Source organism: Eutrigla gurnardus (assembly GCF_963514095.1).
Source record: "Eutrigla gurnardus genome assembly, chromosome: 20".
NCBI lineage: Eukaryota > Metazoa > Chordata > Actinopteri > Perciformes > Triglidae > Eutrigla > Eutrigla gurnardus.
In genome coordinates this window covers 14,993,116-15,010,421 of record NC_139931.1, presented here as the reverse complement: position 1 = coordinate 15,010,421, position 17,306 = coordinate 14,993,116, and the positions used below count along the sequence as shown (strand labels likewise).

Sequence of the window (17,306 nt, the reverse complement as noted above, 5' to 3'; positions counted from 1 at the left end):
TTTTAATTGTTTCATTGCAATAGAAAACAGTAGTGCGCCTGTATGTAGAGTTAATGTTGAACTGTGAGTTCGTACTGCCCTCCAGTGGTCAAAATGAGCAACTACACTTCTAATGCTTCTCAATGTTAATGTGTTATTGATCAGCGCTGATAATCACAATGATGAGAACGCTGTAGAAGTTAGGAGCCGCTTTAATAGTCTAGTTTAATAGTGGTCTAGCATGGCTTTGTGGTGGTCTAGCAGGACTCTGGTGGTCCCATCATGTCATCGCAGCGCCTCTCTGCTCCCCGCCGGACTCCAGTCGCACCGACGCGCTCTGCTGCTGCTGCTGCTGATGATCAAATGACACTTAAACGCGAGGAAACATCTTAATCGTAGCGGAAACAAACGTCTCCTGTGTTTCTGTCACCGAAAACCCGGCAGGCCGACGGATCTGTTGTAGTTCCTGTTAGGATGTCGTCATGTGAAAATGCTGCGTCACATAAAGGTATGTCCTTTACTGTTATTTTCACACGGAGTCGCTGATCTGGGCAGTATTGTACCGATGCCCCCATCTAATAATATCACACCATCATAATCATCTTTTAGAAAGCCATATATGCTATATAAATCAAACAACCTAATCCATAATTAATTAATCTGCCTAAATATGATCTGGATCTGCCACAGGAAATGTTGATGCTTTAAATATGATATAACTATTATTCTAAATTGCTAATACATGTACTATGACTGTCGTTCTGCCAGTCTGTGGAGTATCGGAGGCTGAACCCCTGAGGATGGTTCTGTTGGGGAGGACAGGAACAGGCAGGAGCTCCTCGGGCAACACCATCCTGGGCAGGTCTGCCTTCGGGGTCAGCGTGTCCCCCCGTTCTGTCACCACTCAGTGCGAGAGACAGACGGGGACAGTAGACGGCCGGGGTGTTGCTGTGATTGACACTCCGGGCTTCTTGCACACGCAGCTGTCCCCCGAGGAGGTCTTGGCTGAGGTGGGACGGTGCGTTGCCCTGTCCTCTCCGGGACCCCACGCCTTCTTGGTGACCCTGCAGCCCGGCAGGTTCACCCAGGAGGAGAGGGACGCCTTAGAGTGGATCAAGGCTACGTTTGGACCCGGAGCCCCCAAGTTTACCACGGTGCTGTTCACCTGGGGAGACCAGCTGCGGGGTAAATGCATCGATGACTTCCTGGGAGAGAGCGAGGAGCTGTTGGAATTTGTCAGCAGCTGCCGTGGGGGTTACCACGTCTTTGATAACAGTGACCAGAACAAGACAACGGAGCGCTCACAGCAGGTCGAGCAGCTTCTGAAGAAGATAGACGAGACTGTGGCGGACAACGGAGGAGCCTGCTATAGCAAGGAGATGTTCAAGGAGGCCGAGAGGGCCATCAGAGAGGCACAAGAAAGGATTCTGGGAGAAAGAGAACACAAGGCGACTAAAGACAAAGAGGAGACGAGACCGGAGTTAGAGAGGAGGGAAGAAGAGGAGAGGAGGAAGGAGGAGGAAGGGGAGGCCAGGAAGCGGGCGGAGAGGCTTTTCTGGTGTGAGCTGTTGACGGCGGTGGGGAAAGGTGCTGCAGAGGGGGCAGGGATCATGGGGAAAGACGAAGGGAAAGGGAAGGTTGTGAAGAAGGTGAAGGTGGTGGAGAGGGCAGCCGCTCTGGCAGCATCGCCGCTCTCCATCACTTCAGCCGCCAAAGTGGTTGGAGGAGCTGTGAGAGAAGGGAGCAAGGTGTTATACAAACACGGAAAAACCTTCCTGAAAACGCCGCGTTGAACAGTCACGTATGCCTGATTGCAGCAAAGCCTGTTCGACACTTAGCTGTGTTTTTTTTCTCACCATTGTGCACCTGTAAACAATCTCTGTTTAACATCAGTACAACACGCCTGCACGTTCACACTGGATTGATAAAAGAAAAAAAACACACAGCCACACCTTTAAGTTGAGAGAATTCATGTTATAATAAAGGCAATGTCATAAAAATGGTGTGCAATTCAACTTGCTGTGACTAAAATAGTTGCAAGTGTCAAAAACAGGTTCATCATTTACACAGATTCAACACACTCTACTGCCATGCTCCCAAATCATTTTGTTTTTATCCCCGACACAACAAGACAGTTCTATCGGGGCAACATCCCAAAAAAAAGACCCCCCCCTCAAAAAACCCATCTGTTTTACTAAAACGTTGCAGCAGTTATTGGTTCCATCTTTGGCTTCATTTAAAACATAAAAAAATATTTAGCCCTTTTTCCTCCCATGAAGAAATACACTAAAATATAAAAGACAATTTAGAGGAAATACAAAAAGGAACATCGTTGGCAATAAGGAAAGTGATTGTTTGCATATAATCCTGATTGCTTTTAGAACCGAAGACACTTTGTGGAAGGTGTACAGATTGTGAAGCCCCTTGAGGCAAATTTGTGATATTGAAAAGATAAAATAAAATACCATATTTGTCCAACTTGTTGGTTATTAGATAAAGTATAGGAAGCTTTAACGTGACATTCTGGGTACTCTTCCAGCTTTAACTCAGCTGGACTTTGCAGATTCAATATAGTAACAGCCTCTCAGAGCCTGACAGGGAAAGTAAAGAGGAAAAACTCGCCTGAATTGAAGTTCCACGTACACATGGGACACATTTCCAATGTCACATCTGCATCTTATGAAGAAAAAAACCCCCAAACATACAATCCCAAACAACAAGGTATGCATACAGACTCACACGCAAAGTACCAATCATACTGAAAATCAAACTCTAGAGGTGCACACAATTTTGGTCTACAGCATGATGTCAGACCATTAGTCCCACTGCTAAAAACATGCACAGTTGGAAGGCAAGGCCTGTGTTCAGATGCTGAGCTGTAGCAGGCACAGATGGGAGGCTGAACGGCACAGGCGTCTGGTTTTAAATGGGCATCGGCAGGCTCATCTTTCCCCTCCCTCGAAGCACTGCAGACGACAGAGAGGAAGAACAGAGCAGCCTTGAGAAAGGAGTTGGCTTTAATGACCTCCTCCCACTCCTTTGTTTACCAGGTGAGCTAACAGCAACCCAACCAGATTCATGCTCTTTGTTTTAAACTTCTGCAAAGACGGATAACAATCCTCCTCAACCGGAAAGCCGGATTTAAAACAAACGACATACAGCAACACATCAATCCGTTGTACTGTAGATTCCATGATCAATTAAATCTTATATCAGAAATGTTTTGGGCTTCGACAAAGAAATTTGGGATCTGATGACTCCATAGATTAAGGATCTGAAGAGATCACATTACTTACCCCTTGTGACATAAAGGTAGAAGAAATCGCAGTAGAAAATGGTCTGCACTACGCCGGACACTACGGCGATCTGGTCAAAGAAGCCCTCGCTCTGGTAACGCCACACCCAGTTGGCTATGTAGAGTGCTCTGTAGAGGCCGAGGAAGAACAGGTAGTGGGTTGTGATGGACTCCGCCTCGCCGGTCTTGGTAATCATGAAGAGCTGCGGCATTATGGCCACCGACTCCAGGAAGATGGAGAAGGTCCACAGGATCTGGATGGAATCAGCGGGAGGGAGACACATGAGTTGACTCTTTAACCGAGATGTTGAAAGTAATATGTTTATATATACATATAACAAAAACTGATATTAAACTGACCATAAAACCCCTTATGCTGAATGTTTATAAGCAACCTGAACCCAAATGTATTGCATGCACCGTCTCAGTGCTCGTTTACCTCCAGTGGGGTAAAAGCATAGTTTTCCAAGAAGGACAACCCGATAACCGGCACCAACAAGAACTCCACGCGGAAAGTGTCGTTCTCAGCGTCGTACGTGGTCCTGAAGCGAATGTAGATCAGGTACACAGTAGCATAGGACAGAGCCAGGAACACCACCTGAGAGCCGAGGGGGATATTGATTACATATTGTGTGTGTGTACATCGAATTATTGTCTAAGTGAGGACAGAATGAATCACAGTAACGGTGTTGTCAGTGGGGGTCAAGTTAAGGGTCACTGTGTGCGTGATCGCCATTTACCTTCATAACCGTGTTGTAAGGAGAGATGAAGACGGTGAACAAGTCAAGGTACCTGGTGGTGAAGACAAGTGCAAACAGCACCTGAGACTTCCCAGAGATGCCTAGAGAGAGAGGGGGGGAGAGTTTGGTGACATGTTCAGTCAAAACCAGATCCCACTTTCTGGTCCTGACAACTCACGAATCTGAAAAGAAAACTTTCCCTCGATTTAAGGATCTGACAGCAGAAGACAGACAGCTACACTGCAGGCTTGTCCTCCAGATATTGGCAGCTATAAATAGGTGGAGCAGGCATGCAGATTGCTTTGTTAACGTGCCACGTCGCTTCCACTCCTGCAGAACAACTCGGCATTACGCAAACACCCTCCACAATGAGCCGTTGTTGTTGACAGCTGCAGCAACAGCACTTAACTGCGTGTGTTTGGCTGCTGTATCTGTAATGTAAAGCCGCATGCAAACCGCTTTAGTGAGGCCACACAAACAATCAGTGAAAGTGCTGAGATGCCAGCAGCGCGTCAGACCTACCAGTACAGAATTTGGACCTCCACATCTTCACTAACAGGATGATGATAGCCAGCAGATGGGACACGTCACCCGCCAGACGAAAGATATTCATGTTGCTGTTGTTGTTGTTGTCGCTTCCAAACTTCGGATGCAACCCGGGCCTTTAACACGTCCACCAGAGATGGGCACAGTCGTTCAGCCGCAAGAAGCAAAACGAGCTCTGCGAGTGCCAACCGCGACAAGACGAGTTAGCTAAATAAAACAAAAACAAGCTAGCGACAAGCTAACAGCTGCACGGTGAAGCCCGAGTCCGTCCGGTAGCTCGTCTGCGTCGTTATAGCTAACGTAGATAAACGGATAGTGCACTCATAAACGGGTCGTCTCGGAGGAAAGTTACTTCAGACGAGGTGACGTGGCTGGCGGTCCTCCAGGCGGCAGCGAACAGCGAGCAGCGTCAAGCTAACCTGCGGCAAACGGATGTATCCTTTTCCGGTTGGGGTTTTTCAAAGTAAAACACGCACTAGTCAACAGGTTGCCGACCAACCGCTATATAGTGTATAAAGACGACCCGTTTAAAGGTTAAGTCAATCTACTGTTTAACGCTGATGGTTATTTTGAGGCATTTCGTTATTTTAAGAGAAGATGGTAGCGTTTTATTTGGAAGGCAAAATGCCACATTTAATTGGTTAACCAGCAGATGGCGACAGGCTGCAGGTAATACGGAGTAAAGGAGGAAATCATTCAAATATCGAAACGGAGTGCCATCTGTTTTATTTTAACAGTACTGGGGATTTGGTTTCTTTGTTTTCCGGTTTTGCTGACAAATAAAGATTTAGCATTGTATTTCCAAACATTAAGGTCTAAATGCTGTTTCAAAGAATCAAATTGTGTGGGAGAAATGATGAATCATTCATTTATTTATGTATGCATTAAATTGGTCTAACAATAGTTAAATTACTATTGTGGTTTTGGGGGATGTTATGACTTTATCAGATAGGAATATTGGAGATGTGAGATGATGAGTTCATGGTCAGCATCGTAACTGCAGAGCGAAGGGGTTGTAGCTCATACACTGTATAGAAAGATCACATTTCTGTCCTCCAGCAACCTTAAACATTCATTATTATCCAGCTTACACTTCTTTAGCTGTGTTGTGTATTTGTGTTTCCTGTTTGAACGCATTATGTCGAACTCTTTGAATTGCTTTTGTTTTGAAATGTGCTTTACAAATAAATTGCCTTTCAATCAACATTGGCAGATGTTCACACATCATGAATCACACATCAGTATGTAAGCTACCTGAGACGTAAATAAGCTTAATTAAGTCAGTACTTGCAAAAATGTAATAAGCTAAATGATTCAAACTGACTAAATTGGTGGATTTCATTAGCAATCGTGTGTCACAGTAGATGATGAATAGGTATCTGACAGTAAGTGTGATATTTGACAATATCTCATTCCAGACAGGGGAGGGTGTTTTGAGGCTTCTCCAGCGTTGTGACAAACTGTTTCTATTTGTGTCATTCATATTTCATAGTTTTTGTTGTATGCAAATAGAATATTGTAGCTTGTAGCATTTGTCCTTGTGCTTTGAAGTGGTTTAAAATATTCTCCACCCTCACACGCTTTACCGTATTCTGGCACATCCGCTCCACCTGCCCCCCTTTCCTCCTAATTCTGCTATCTGAATCACAGTCAAAACCTAAAACCACTCTATTTCTCACCACTCTGTGTCTCCCTTCCTATCAAGTCCCACCATCTCCACCACCTCCTTAAGCCACAAATTGCAGCTGAATTCTGGCATCACACTCATCCTGCTCCGCTGCATCTCTCATGTTTGATGCAATAAAATCCGCACAGGGCACCTTAAATTACAGAGGAAATGCTTTCAGCCTACATAGACTGCATCTGTGGTGGTGCAGAGAAGTGAGGGGGCACAGCACACCAACGGAAAGTACACAGCTTCTTTACACACCTCTCAAGCTTCCAGCACGAAGCCTGATGCCTAAATCTGTCAACAAGTTGTTCACGTTGAGTATTATTCTCAGATGTGTTCTTATCGTGTGGAAGCTGAAACATCACATAATAAGAGGGGCGGGGATGAAGGAGGCAAAAAGAAGGAACAGATTATTATATAAAATATGCAACAGGATGATGCTTCATTGGTCTCATGGGCGATTCATTCCAAACAAATGTCATGGTGATGGGTTGGTTGGCACAAAGCTATTAGAATGAGCTCGGTTGGTTGGTCCTTGTGTCCATAAATGCTCATTTTGTTGCTGGATTTTAAGAGATTAAAAATGATTCTGAAACATTAACATAGTTAATTATTCATTTGAATGATAACGGGCAAAAGCGATTAGACAATCATTAAAATGAGCAGCTCTTCTATTGAATGTTTGTGTTCTTCTGGTTCTTTGTCTTTAAATTAAGTGTTAAAATTGTTTCTATTGGTTGTTTAATTTTTTTGTGTTGCTATATCATTTTAACTTGTTGGCACAAATGCACAGCATGACTTTAATCACGAATCATCCTATTTTAAACAGTGTGTGTACATTAAAACATCTTTTTCTACAACTCTGACCTTAAACGACTTTAAAAAAATGCTGCTGGTTAGAATATTCCAACATGAACTAGTGTGTGTAAGCCGACCAACCCCGGTCTCCCCTATAGAGGACATCCTCTGGACGGGGCTGACCCATACATAGACTATATACCGTAATGTGTGCTGAGCAAAAAGGTTATGGGAACTAATCTGACATCCAGGCCTGATTAGTAGCTATTAATACGTACACACAGTCCGGTCTTCCTGGTCACCTCCTCCTGTCTGATCAGCCTGTCTGCAACCCTCCACCTCCTCCTTCCCCCACCACACACAGCCCATCTTTTCTCTACTGGTACGCAGTCATTTAATGCCTGTTCAAAAGCACACTCAATGTCAAAGACTCCATTCAGCTGTGAGCACTGACACTGCAGCAGCTAATGGCTGTGATTACATTTAAACCTCAGCTAAATTAACCAGAGTCTCCTTTTAAAGCAGCATTAACAGAATTTTCTAATACATTCTGTACAATCAAAGTCACGTTTAAGACTTTAAAACATCTGTTTGACTTTTACATAGCTTGGATTTATATCCTAAACCTATTTATCAACATCAATGACAACTTGCCATTATTAAATAGCTAGATATAGCTATAAAAAGATCATCATAAGGTGTACTATTTGTATTTCCTCCTGACGCAGCGCCTGTCATGTTTGATTAACCCTTCAACAGTTCTCGTCATGTCTCAGCAGCAGCAGAACTCCAACAGAAGTGGAGTTCTCAAGGGACTGCGGATGTAAATTAGCAGGCTTGCTAACTCCGACACATTTACATTTGTATTCACATACTGATGTTCATTAATGTGTATTGTCCCTTTCAAATAAAGAAAATAAAAAAAAGAAGTGTTATTTCCTTCACATTGTACACGTTACCCTCTGACGCTCCCGCCCTCCGTAGGATTTCTACTTGCCTCACCGCTACGCTTCCAGCGCTGCGTCTCCATCCTCCCCCTCGTTCCTCCTCTGTGAGTTTGTCATATGGGCAGATGCACACCCACATCCCTATTCAGAGGGAGAGATTTTGAGAAAGAATCAATACTTTTACTGATGTTATGAACGTGGTGCAGCTGCACCGAGAAATGATTCGAGAATTATATATAAACCTTAAAATGAGCGGAAGTGGAACATAACTTAAGGACAGTCTTGAGGTAAGGTCTTTCCATTTTGGGAGACTTTATCACTTTTAACACATACAGCTGCAATTCCCTACTATCTGCGAATGCAGCTGCAGTGTACAGCCTCAGTCCTTCTCCATCATTAAGTTAACAGCTGAAACCGAGAGGTTGGCTCAAAGATACTTCAACCAAATACCACATATAGTTCCGTCCCGTCCCAGGTCACAACGGCTGACACCGTGCGGTCACAGGGCAACCAACACTTTGCATCCATGACAGAACAACCACAGTACAATGTGGGAGAGGTGGCCACTTAAAGTGCAATTCAGCACAGAATGACGGGGCAGACATACTGCTGCTTCTCCTCCCATGTGGCAGTTGTGGTGTTTTAACTGTGTTGGAGTAAATGTAGCAGGGATTTGTTTCTACGGTAATAGTAAGGACTACATAATGTTATTGTATGCAGTCATCGGGGTGGTGATTCACAGCTTTAAACAATGATGGCAACTCACTTGATTTCCAAGCCCCCATGTTTTCTTTCCTCCTACCTGTTACTGTCTCATCTCTGTTGTTCCTCGGAGAGAGTTAAGCGAGGAATCATGACTCAAAGCTCTCTTGCTTACATGGGCATCCTTCAACACATGCTTAGTGCACAGACAAAGTCGTAGTCTCCTTCTCGCTTGGCTGTCTTTCATCCATCCATCCCTCCCTCCTTGTGAAGCCATCCTCTGCAGAGGGGAGATTGACACAGCATTTTCAGCGCGGGGTGAATGAGTACACGCTGGAGAGCGTGGCACAGACCGGATTAGTCAGCGGCGGAGGACAATAAGGGATTCAAAGAGAGAAACAACAGGGACAAAGGGAACGAACAAACGATGAAGAAGAAACAAAAAGAAGAGGAGTGAAGAAAGGAGAAAGAAGGGAGGAGTGAAGAAAGGAGAAAGAATCTCACAAACCACATGAATTTGAGAATGTGGGACTTTTGCACTGGACAGTGAAAGTGGGCTTTTTGTGAAGTACAAGGGACTCACATTACGACCTAGTGACAGAAAACAACAACTAACTGGCAAGGTGAGTATCATATATGTTCAAATCCGATCTCAGCAGGTATGATGACGTCCACCTGCCGATCAACTCCTAAAATGTGTTTTTCTTTACATACTTGCTCAGGAATCTTTTGGGACTTTTTTGTAGGTTAGTGTTGTTTTGTACATCTTATAGTCAAATCTGCTTCTTCAGCCTTTAGGTGAAAATGGCCTTTAGGTCTCATAAGTCAAGAACAGGGCGAAGGATGGATCTTTTTTAGCTTGATAAAGATGTATGTCGAGGTTGAGGCGAACGTTATTGATCACGTAGCTCTGACCTTATCTTGTCTTTCACTCGGACAGCCCCGATGGCCTTTTCAAGACCACTCAGGAAAACAGCGTTGTTAAGAGGAAGACATACTGACCACTGAGATATTTCACCCCTAAAAGTGACCATTAGCTTTCCTGTGGGACTAAGAAACGGCTATGATTAAAACTGCTGGTGATGATGCTGATGATGGACAACATGGGGAAAAAACTAAAAATCTGAAATGCCGCCAACATGGAGGTTGTCTGGGATGTGATGGTAGCGTGGGAATCCTTCTTCTCTGTGGGTTGGCTCGTGACAAGCAGAGGTGAAACTAGGGCTGTGTTTCACTTAGTTTTGGCATCACAAGCTAGATTTATAAAAGAAGATGAAGAGGACGTGAAGTCCACCTGAATGATTGACCGACCCAAAACCAGTCCCAGAACCCCAACAGAGAAATCTAGCATGAGTGAGGCGGTCCTTCACTTGAATAAAAGACATCGCAAATGTTCAGCAAACTACATTTATGGAACAAGATTATTCTGCCAGTAGTCATCTTGACAATAACATTCAGAAATATAAAAATATTCAGGTTACATAATTTGCCTTTGAATGCATCGCCATAGACAGTTATATGTTCTCTGTTCAATGGCAGGTTATGACCAGCATGTGGAAAATGACTCAGACCACTTTGCATAATTACCACACTGCCAGACCCAAATATTCAGGTGTATGAATATATAAGAATTTCTTTTTGGGTCAGATGTGTCTCATGTCTGGTGATTACCAAACGTCTGCAATGGATGCTGCATCTTAATCCTCTTTGTCTTCTATCTCTTTTGGGATTAACAGTCAGGAAATCTCCAGGAAGTTGCTCCACCTTTCTTATTTCAGGGCGACAGATTATGACTATTAATCTGTCTTAATTTTGAAAATGCTTTTTGACCCAAGCCTACAGATCTCTCTCGTCCTGGTTTATCTTCTCACTCAGTAATATGAATCAGAAAAGTCCCCTTCTGCATCTTCTTTATAAATCTACTTCAAATCAAATGGAGATGTTGCATTGCTGCCCTTATGTCCTTTCTCCCGTCCCATCTCTCCCCCTCTGACTCATAAGAGCACCTAATACTGTATTCTTGCCCCCCTTTTCATCACAAAGTCTCTGATGACTCTCTCTGCTTCTCTCGGCTGCCCAAACGTTCCTATGGAAACCAGCTTTAGTGAGAGTCCCCAGTTTTACCTGCATGGTGACCATTAACTGTGTGTCTCATCTCCTCTGTCAGACATCGGTATGTGCACTCTGCCTCATTACAGGTTATAAAATCTCTGCACAGAGACACCGTTAATGATGGATGGTTAGCGGTTACATCTTACTTTTATAGATGCAGCTTGGAGGTGGGAGACATGATTTCACAGCTGTGTTGTCGGGGACACCAGTATGGAAACATGAAACTATAATCCTCACTTACACTATAGATACAGAGGAACAAAGACATAGATCCTCTCCTCTTCATGATAGAAACCAGCAAAGAAACAGCTACTAGTGCAATCTCCTGCTTGGATTCTCCATCTGCTCTGTATCACAGGTATTATGAAGGAAGGATTATGAGACAAGATTTTTTTTTGTATTTCTGGACTGACAGTTTATGTAATCAGCAAAAAAAAAAAAAAAACCTTCAGCTGCTCTCGTGTTTTTTTTTAAGACCCACGATCATCCTGGAGAAAAGTTGTTGAGTTTCTACTTTGTCACGGAAAAGCAGCTTTGTGCTGTTATATAAGGGGAAGTCACACAGGGGCCAAATTATATTTCATGACATGATATCCTTCTAGATTTTTATACCTATAAAAGGTGTCAATTATTTTGCTTTACTAGCCCAATATTTTAAATCACAAAGAAGAACTGAGTTTTCCATAAAAGTGAGACCATGTCTGTCGGTTTTATTAAAACCATAAGCCCATCTGTGGTTTCAAGCTGCAGTGAACCTTTTTGACAGCCTACAATTTTGCTCAAATCTGGGAATGTTTATTTTTGTGTGTTTTGATGGCAGAGCTGCTGTTACAACACAACCATAAGGATTAGTGATGAGTTGGATTTCATTTCAAAGTTACCTGAATGTTACTTATTTGGAGAACTTTCTATGTGGAGGTTTGGTCTGTTTGATCAGGACCCCGACTTCTGTGTCCTCGCTGCTTCTGAACACAACCTTCAGCTGCTGAAGAGGAGCTCTGAAGGTCAACACACGGAAACCAGACTACAAACAGAGATGAAATGTGAAGAAACAATGTTAGATTTGAAAAAGTTAAAGAAAGGTCACGTTTTGCATTTATTAAAGCGTGACAACCCCAATCAGCCGAGAGCACCCACTTCAGAAGCTGCATGTGCACTTTGTAAATTTGACAAGATTTACTGATTCTATTACTCTCCGTCAATCCTGCAGTGGTCTTCTTACAGTGGAGACCTGATCCTGGAGCAGGATAGAGTCTGGCCTCCCACCCAGACCCCATAGCAGACATCACTGGTGCCATGGGAACAAGTAAGTCCAACAGGTGAGAGATTTAATCCTCCGATTGAGTCACAAAGACAAAGAAATGAAAAATAAAAGTGTCAAAATGCCAAATTCACAGCACTATTTTGCCAAGCTGACTGTTGGTGTTCCTGTATTTTAGATTTATACGGATTATCCTGGAAACTGCTGCTATCTCATAATGTCTTATTGTAATTTTTGTTATATCTACCAATCTATTCCATTTCTATGGGAGTTACAGCATCAAAGCACATCACAACAGCCTTGTGATCACTTTACAGGCATCTTTTCATTTTATAACGTTGTGTTAACAAGGTAGGAATGGGCTTGGCTAATTTGGTGAGTCAGGCCCGGCTCAGGGATATTTACAGCGAGCACATGCTTAGAAAGGCCAAGGCCGTCCTACACTGTCCTGACAAGCTCTTGCCTTCAGGCAGCTGCTAAGAACACGGAGACTGAAGGTTGTTGTATTAACGCTCACCGATTCGCTGCACATGGAATAGTTGTTTTTGTATGCACAGAAATAGTCCCACATTAACATTGTATTTAAATGTTATACCATCGCTGCTTGTTCGGGTTTAATTGTCTCATATAGTTTGTATGGGTTTCCTTTTGCCTTTCTGTTTAATTATTTATTTATTTATTTATTATTTATTACTTATTGTCTTCATTCTTCATATGGTGTTATAATAACATCTGCTCTCTTATTATCAGTGAGTTAATGAATGATTAAAAAAAGGAGTGTTGACATCCATCTATATATAATATATAACATATATGTGGGTCCATGTCAAAATGGGTTGTCTGACTGCCACTGACTCAGATATAATCCTGTAATCTGTGATGACCGCAATCCTTCTCACATAGCTAAACTGAACTCACCTTCCCAGCTCATAATCCTGCATGTAAAGGAGAGAGACAGGTTATAGGTTGATCGATACACACACACACTACAAGACAGGCTGTAAGACAGGCTGCTAGACAGGCTGTAAGACAGGCGGTTTCCTATGACTCGGGTATTATCTTCATGTAGTTGTCTATGAGAGTGCATGGGGCTTTAATTGGTACACTGGGAAGTACAAGGATCAATGAGATTACTGTCTGGCTCTATAAATTGTTCCTCTTTATTATATTGTGCACAATACAATTGGAATGATACCAATGAAAGATAAAATCTTCTAATCTCCCCGTCTCTGTTGGCCTGACAGGTACGGCATTGTGTCAGACATTTTACCCGAGGAGGCGCGCCAGAAGATCTCTAGCTTAGGACTCCATAACGGTTCCCTCAACTTCCGCCTGCACTCGCCCTGCGACGCGGAGGCAGACGACACTAGGAGGCGGTCCGGAGCCTCTGCTGCCGCGCCCAGCACACGGGGACAAGGAGGGATGAACAACTACAACGGGAAGATTCTGACCAGGGGCTCCGGCCAAGTACGGAGCCGCTTCGTGAAGAAAAATGGACAGTGCAATGTTCTCTTCACCAACATGGATGAAAAGAGGCAGCGCTACCTAGCCGACATCTTCACCACATGCGTGGACATCCGCTGGAGATACCTGCTGCTTCTATTCTGTGCCAGCTTCATGGTCTCGTGGCTTTTCTTCGGCATTATCTTCTACAGCGTCTCCCTGGTACATGGGGACTTTGGGGAGCAAGCCACGCTGAAGGCTGATGGGCCGGCGGTGGCAGGGCTGCATGGGCCCACCTCTGGACACACATCTGGGGGGCAGACGCAGAGGATGCCCTGCATACTTCACGTCCACGGCTTTGTGGGCGCGCTCCTGTTCTCCATGGAGACGCAGACCACCATTGGCTATGGCTGGCGCTGCGTGACCGAGGAGTGCCCCGTCGCCGTGATCACAGTGGTCGTCCAGTCCATCGTGGGCTGCATCATTGACTCCTTCATGATTGGCACCATCATGGCCAAGATGGCGCGGCCAAAGAAGAGGAACCAGACCCTCATGTTCTCCAAAAACGCCGTCATCGCCCTGCGCGACGGCAAGCTGTGCCTCATGTGGCGGGTGGGCAACCTTCGCAAGAGCCACATCGTGGAGGCTCACGTCCGAGCCCAGCTCATACGGTCGTACGTCACAGCTGAGGGGGAGTTCATCCCCTTGGAGCAGATGGACCTCAATGTGGGCTACGATGAGGGCACAGACCGGCTGTTTCTAGTGTCCCCGCTGGTAATCATCCACGAGATCGATAAAGACAGCCCCTTGTACACTTTAAGCAGAGCTGATCTGGAGACAGATGACTTTGAGATCGTCGTGATCTTGGAGGGGATGGTGGAGGCCACGGCCATGACCACCCAGTTCCGTAGCTCCTACCTCGCCAGAGAGGTGTTCTGGGGTCACAGGTTCGAGCCTGTGATCTATGAGGACCGGGACCGCTACAAGGTAGACTACGGTCGCTTCCACAAGACCTACGAGGTACCGTCGACGCCCCACCTCAGCGCCAAAGAGCTCGACGAGGCCCCGAGCAGAGCCTCTTCTGCCGCCTCTCCTGTCTCGGCATGTAGATCCACAAAAGACCTGATTCCCAGGTCGCTGAGCGCCTTTTGTTACGAGAACGAGGTGGCGTTAAGCTGCGGGGAGGACGAGGATGACATCTTCGACTCCCAGATCGTGGGGAAGGAGAGGGCAGAGGAGAGGAGGACATCAGTGTCTGTAGACTTCCAAAATATGTCAGGCAGTCACAGCGTCATGTGTGTCCTGGACATGGACAATAACCAGATGGAGTTCGACATCCTACAGACTGCCATCCCTCTTGACCCAGTGACCTATAAGAGCGAGCAAGAGATCTAGACACCCACAAATCCTTTCAACTTCAGTGACAGTGAGCTGGAGCTGAAGAGGGATTGGACTTTGGATTGCATGTACAGAGATGTAAAGCCCTGATGCCTTGCCAGTGTTGTTTTACATTTATATTCGCTTGTTTTTAATTCTCATTGAGATTAGACAAGATGAAACAGATTGCACATTCCTAAATAACTTTTGGCACACGCTACCGCACTCCTTGAAGATCCATAACGAGCAGCCAGACTGATTCTGCAGGAGGAACGTCTGACAAAGTGCCGACAGGCTGTTTTTATGATTTCACAACCAAAGGAAAGCACAATGGCAGATAAAGGACAGAAACTTGTTTTGGACTGGATGTACATTTTGCACAGTTAGACAACATACTTCATTTAAGAATTTCATTTTTTCTGATTTCAGATTTTATGAAAGCTACAGCCGTTTGGATGTAATTCTCTTCCTTTTCGAAGAGGCCTGAGTTTAAGACTCACGTGGTCAATTTTTAAGATGCACTGTTACAATTTATTCTTGATAATCTCCATGTTGTTCATGGATTTCAATGGCGATCATACTTGCAATAATTCCCTGCAAAGTCTGCTATTTGCACTTTTGTGAGGCTGCCTGTTTAGTTAAATCGTTTCCAGTTTTCATTTATATAGATTAGTGACAATCTTCTGTTATTGGTTTTGCCGTGCACTACATTAGGACCACTCCAAGTGCAATCACCAAGTGTAGCAGAAGGAGTAAGTTTCTGAATAATATGAGACAATAACTTTTGACAAATGTCCTCAATCATTGCGATTTAGATTTTGAATCAAATGTGAAAAACAAATGTTTTCTTTCTTTTGAGAAAACTGAGCAGAACATTTAACTTAGTATGACCAAGACTGGTATTAGATTTTAGATAATAAAATGAGTCTGTACTGCTAATGTAATATTTATCAATAGAAAACAAAAATAGACCTTTTGTTCACGACAACACTTTTTTCTTGCTTGGTTTCTTGCGGAGGCTGCAACCAATGACAATAAGAACAATTCCAAGAGGTGGCTTTAATCCATGTCTGTGCTGTTGTTGTTCTCCAAAGGTTCTGGAGCAGCAAAGTAACACACAAAGCGCCTCCGATTTATCATTTGGACACTTGGGGGCATGCGGCCTAAAGTGTACTCATTGTCTTTGGAAGCAGAGAGGCGTGAAGCCACTGTGAAGCACAACAGGAAACAAAGGGATGAAGGACGAGGAGTACAGTGTCTTGAGACAGTGGGGATAAAATTATGTGTAACTATATGTCAGGTAAGTTGTTATGATGGTTGTAAAATACATGACATTTAAAAACCCTAACTTTTGTGGGGGCAGCAAACAGATTCCAGGTTCCTGTAATTAAACGTAATTTTACTGATAATCAAACGTTAGGATATGAATGAACCGCCACTGTTAGATAGAGTCACACAGCATTCAGATGAGTACCTGCAGCACCTGATGATCTTGTTATTAACATAGTTCTGTTGTTTTGCTTATACAAAGGGCAATATGTTTTAACTGACTTCATTCCAATAAAATCATTATAGGTACATTATAGAAGTGAACACTTTTCTTCCATTATTCATAATGAAATTACCAATAAATTGCTCGAGATCACCCCAAAATGTGAAAAGAAATACAATATTCAAGGGGTTTTTACTGGCACTGTTGGTCTTTCTGCAGTGATGATGTTAGATTGTATAATATTTCAACATAAGCACCGAAAGGGAGGCAAACTGAGTGCAGGAAAACACCCGCTGTAAATGTCATTTTGTATGATTATTTTATTTCCTTTGCTTCCTGCTTCGTAATCTAATGATGTCCTAACTGAAATAAGATAAAAAGAAAAAATCATACAAAGCACTTTATTCTTCTTTGTATACCTTTTGATGTCGCAAATAAATATTTCTATAATTGTGGTTGTTTCTCCTTTTTCGAAATGTAAAATGTGCTTAGATTACCAATCCACACACCAAAACACACTGTTTTCTAATGCAGTCCCGTGTTGAGGCGCCGGAGCCACTAGATGCCTCTGCAGCCATTTCTATCATAGAGAGCTTCAGGATCAAACACTGAACCACGTGTTCCCTCTTGTGGTGGGCCGTGGAAGCAGCAGAGAAGTTCAAAGATGCAACAGAAAGTCTGAATTCAATGATGTTTTTTAGAAAAAGATGTTAAGATGAGATTTGTACCCCATAGGACAGAAGTCAGATGGGGTTTCCCCTCCACTCGTTGTGTGTAGAGCAGCATAACGACATTGTGTGGTTGGCAGTGTGAGGAGGAAGGGCTGACTGCTGACACTGGGGGGCATGCAGTGGGTGAGGTATCTCACAAGACACAGCATAATGGTGCCCTAATTAATTCTCAATAAATACTCCACGTGGTTGGTGATGCACTGATCTGACT

The 17,306-nt window shown here is 43.9% G+C and overlaps 3 protein-coding genes across 4 annotated transcripts; 2 read left to right on the top strand and 1 right to left on the bottom strand.

Annotated features, from left to right (window-relative positions):
- The first annotated feature begins 79 nt into the window (after positions 1–79).
- Positions 80–1,913, top strand: LOC311031307 (GTPase IMAP family member 7). Its single transcript, XM_084037541.1, has 2 exons — positions 80–501; positions 765–1,913. Exons 1-2 carry the CDS (start codon positions 454–456, stop codon positions 1,770–1,772), a joined length of 1,056 nt encoding a protein of 351 aa, XP_083893667.1. The 5' UTR covers positions 80–453; the 3' UTR covers positions 1,773–1,913.
- Positions 1,914–1,932: 19 nt separating this feature from the next.
- On the bottom strand, positions 1,933–4,946 carry kdelr3 (KDEL endoplasmic reticulum protein retention receptor 3). The gene is made up of 5 exons (XM_084037543.1): positions 4,537–4,946; positions 4,015–4,115; positions 3,714–3,872; positions 3,276–3,528; positions 1,933–2,945 (listed from the first exon to the last, which is right to left on the bottom strand). The coding sequence occupies exons 1-5, from the start codon at positions 4,625–4,627 to the stop codon at positions 2,902–2,904; spliced, it is 648 nt and encodes a 215-aa protein (XP_083893669.1). The 5' UTR covers positions 4,628–4,946; the 3' UTR covers positions 1,933–2,901.
- A 4,090-nt stretch (positions 4,947–9,036) lies between these two features.
- kcnj4 (potassium inwardly rectifying channel subfamily J member 4) lies at positions 9,037–16,788 on the top strand. 2 transcript variants are annotated; one of them, XM_084037517.1, is made up of 3 exons: positions 9,037–9,302; positions 12,002–12,110; positions 13,297–16,788. In XM_084037517.1, exons 2-3 carry the CDS (start codon positions 12,088–12,090, stop codon positions 14,888–14,890), a joined length of 1,617 nt encoding a protein of 538 aa, XP_083893643.1. In that variant the 5' UTR covers positions 9,037–9,302; positions 12,002–12,087; the 3' UTR covers positions 14,891–16,788. The 2 variants fall into 2 exon arrangements, with proteins under 2 accessions (XP_083893643.1, XP_083893644.1); XM_084037518.1 differs by having other exon boundaries at positions 9,040–9,302; positions 12,002–12,097.
- The last annotated feature ends 518 nt before the right edge of the window (positions 16,789–17,306 follow it).

What these genes read in the sequence shown, in the direction of transcription:
- LOC311031307 (XM_084037541.1), top strand. Translation starts at nt 454, where the DNA reads ATGTCGTCATGTGAAAATGCTGCGTCACATAAAGGTATGTCCTTTACT. An exon ending in ATAAAGGTATGTCCTTTACT is followed by an intron (nt 502 to 764) that starts GTTATTTTCACA and finishes GGAGTATCGGAG; the next exon opens with GCTGAACCCCTGAGGATGGT.
- kdelr3 (XM_084037543.1), bottom strand. Translation starts at nt 4,627, where the DNA reads ATGAATATCTTTCGTCTGGCGGGTGACGTGTCCCATCTGCTGGCTATC. An exon ending in GAGGTCCAAATTCTGTACTG is followed by an intron (nt 4,116 to 4,536) that starts GTAGGTCTGACG and finishes CTCTCTCTCTAG; the next exon opens with GCATCTCTGGGAAGTCTCAG. An exon ending in CTACCTTTATGTCACAAGGG is followed by an intron (nt 2,946 to 3,275) that starts GTAAGTAATGTG and finishes TGTCGTCTGCAG; the next exon opens with TGCTTCGAGGGAGGGGAAAG.
- kcnj4 (XM_084037517.1), top strand. Translation starts at nt 12,088, where the DNA reads ATGGGAACAAGTAAGTCCAACAG. An exon ending in GGAACAAGTAAGTCCAACAG is followed by an intron (nt 12,111 to 13,296) that starts GTGAGAGATTTA and finishes TTGGCCTGACAG; the next exon opens with GTACGGCATTGTGTCAGACA.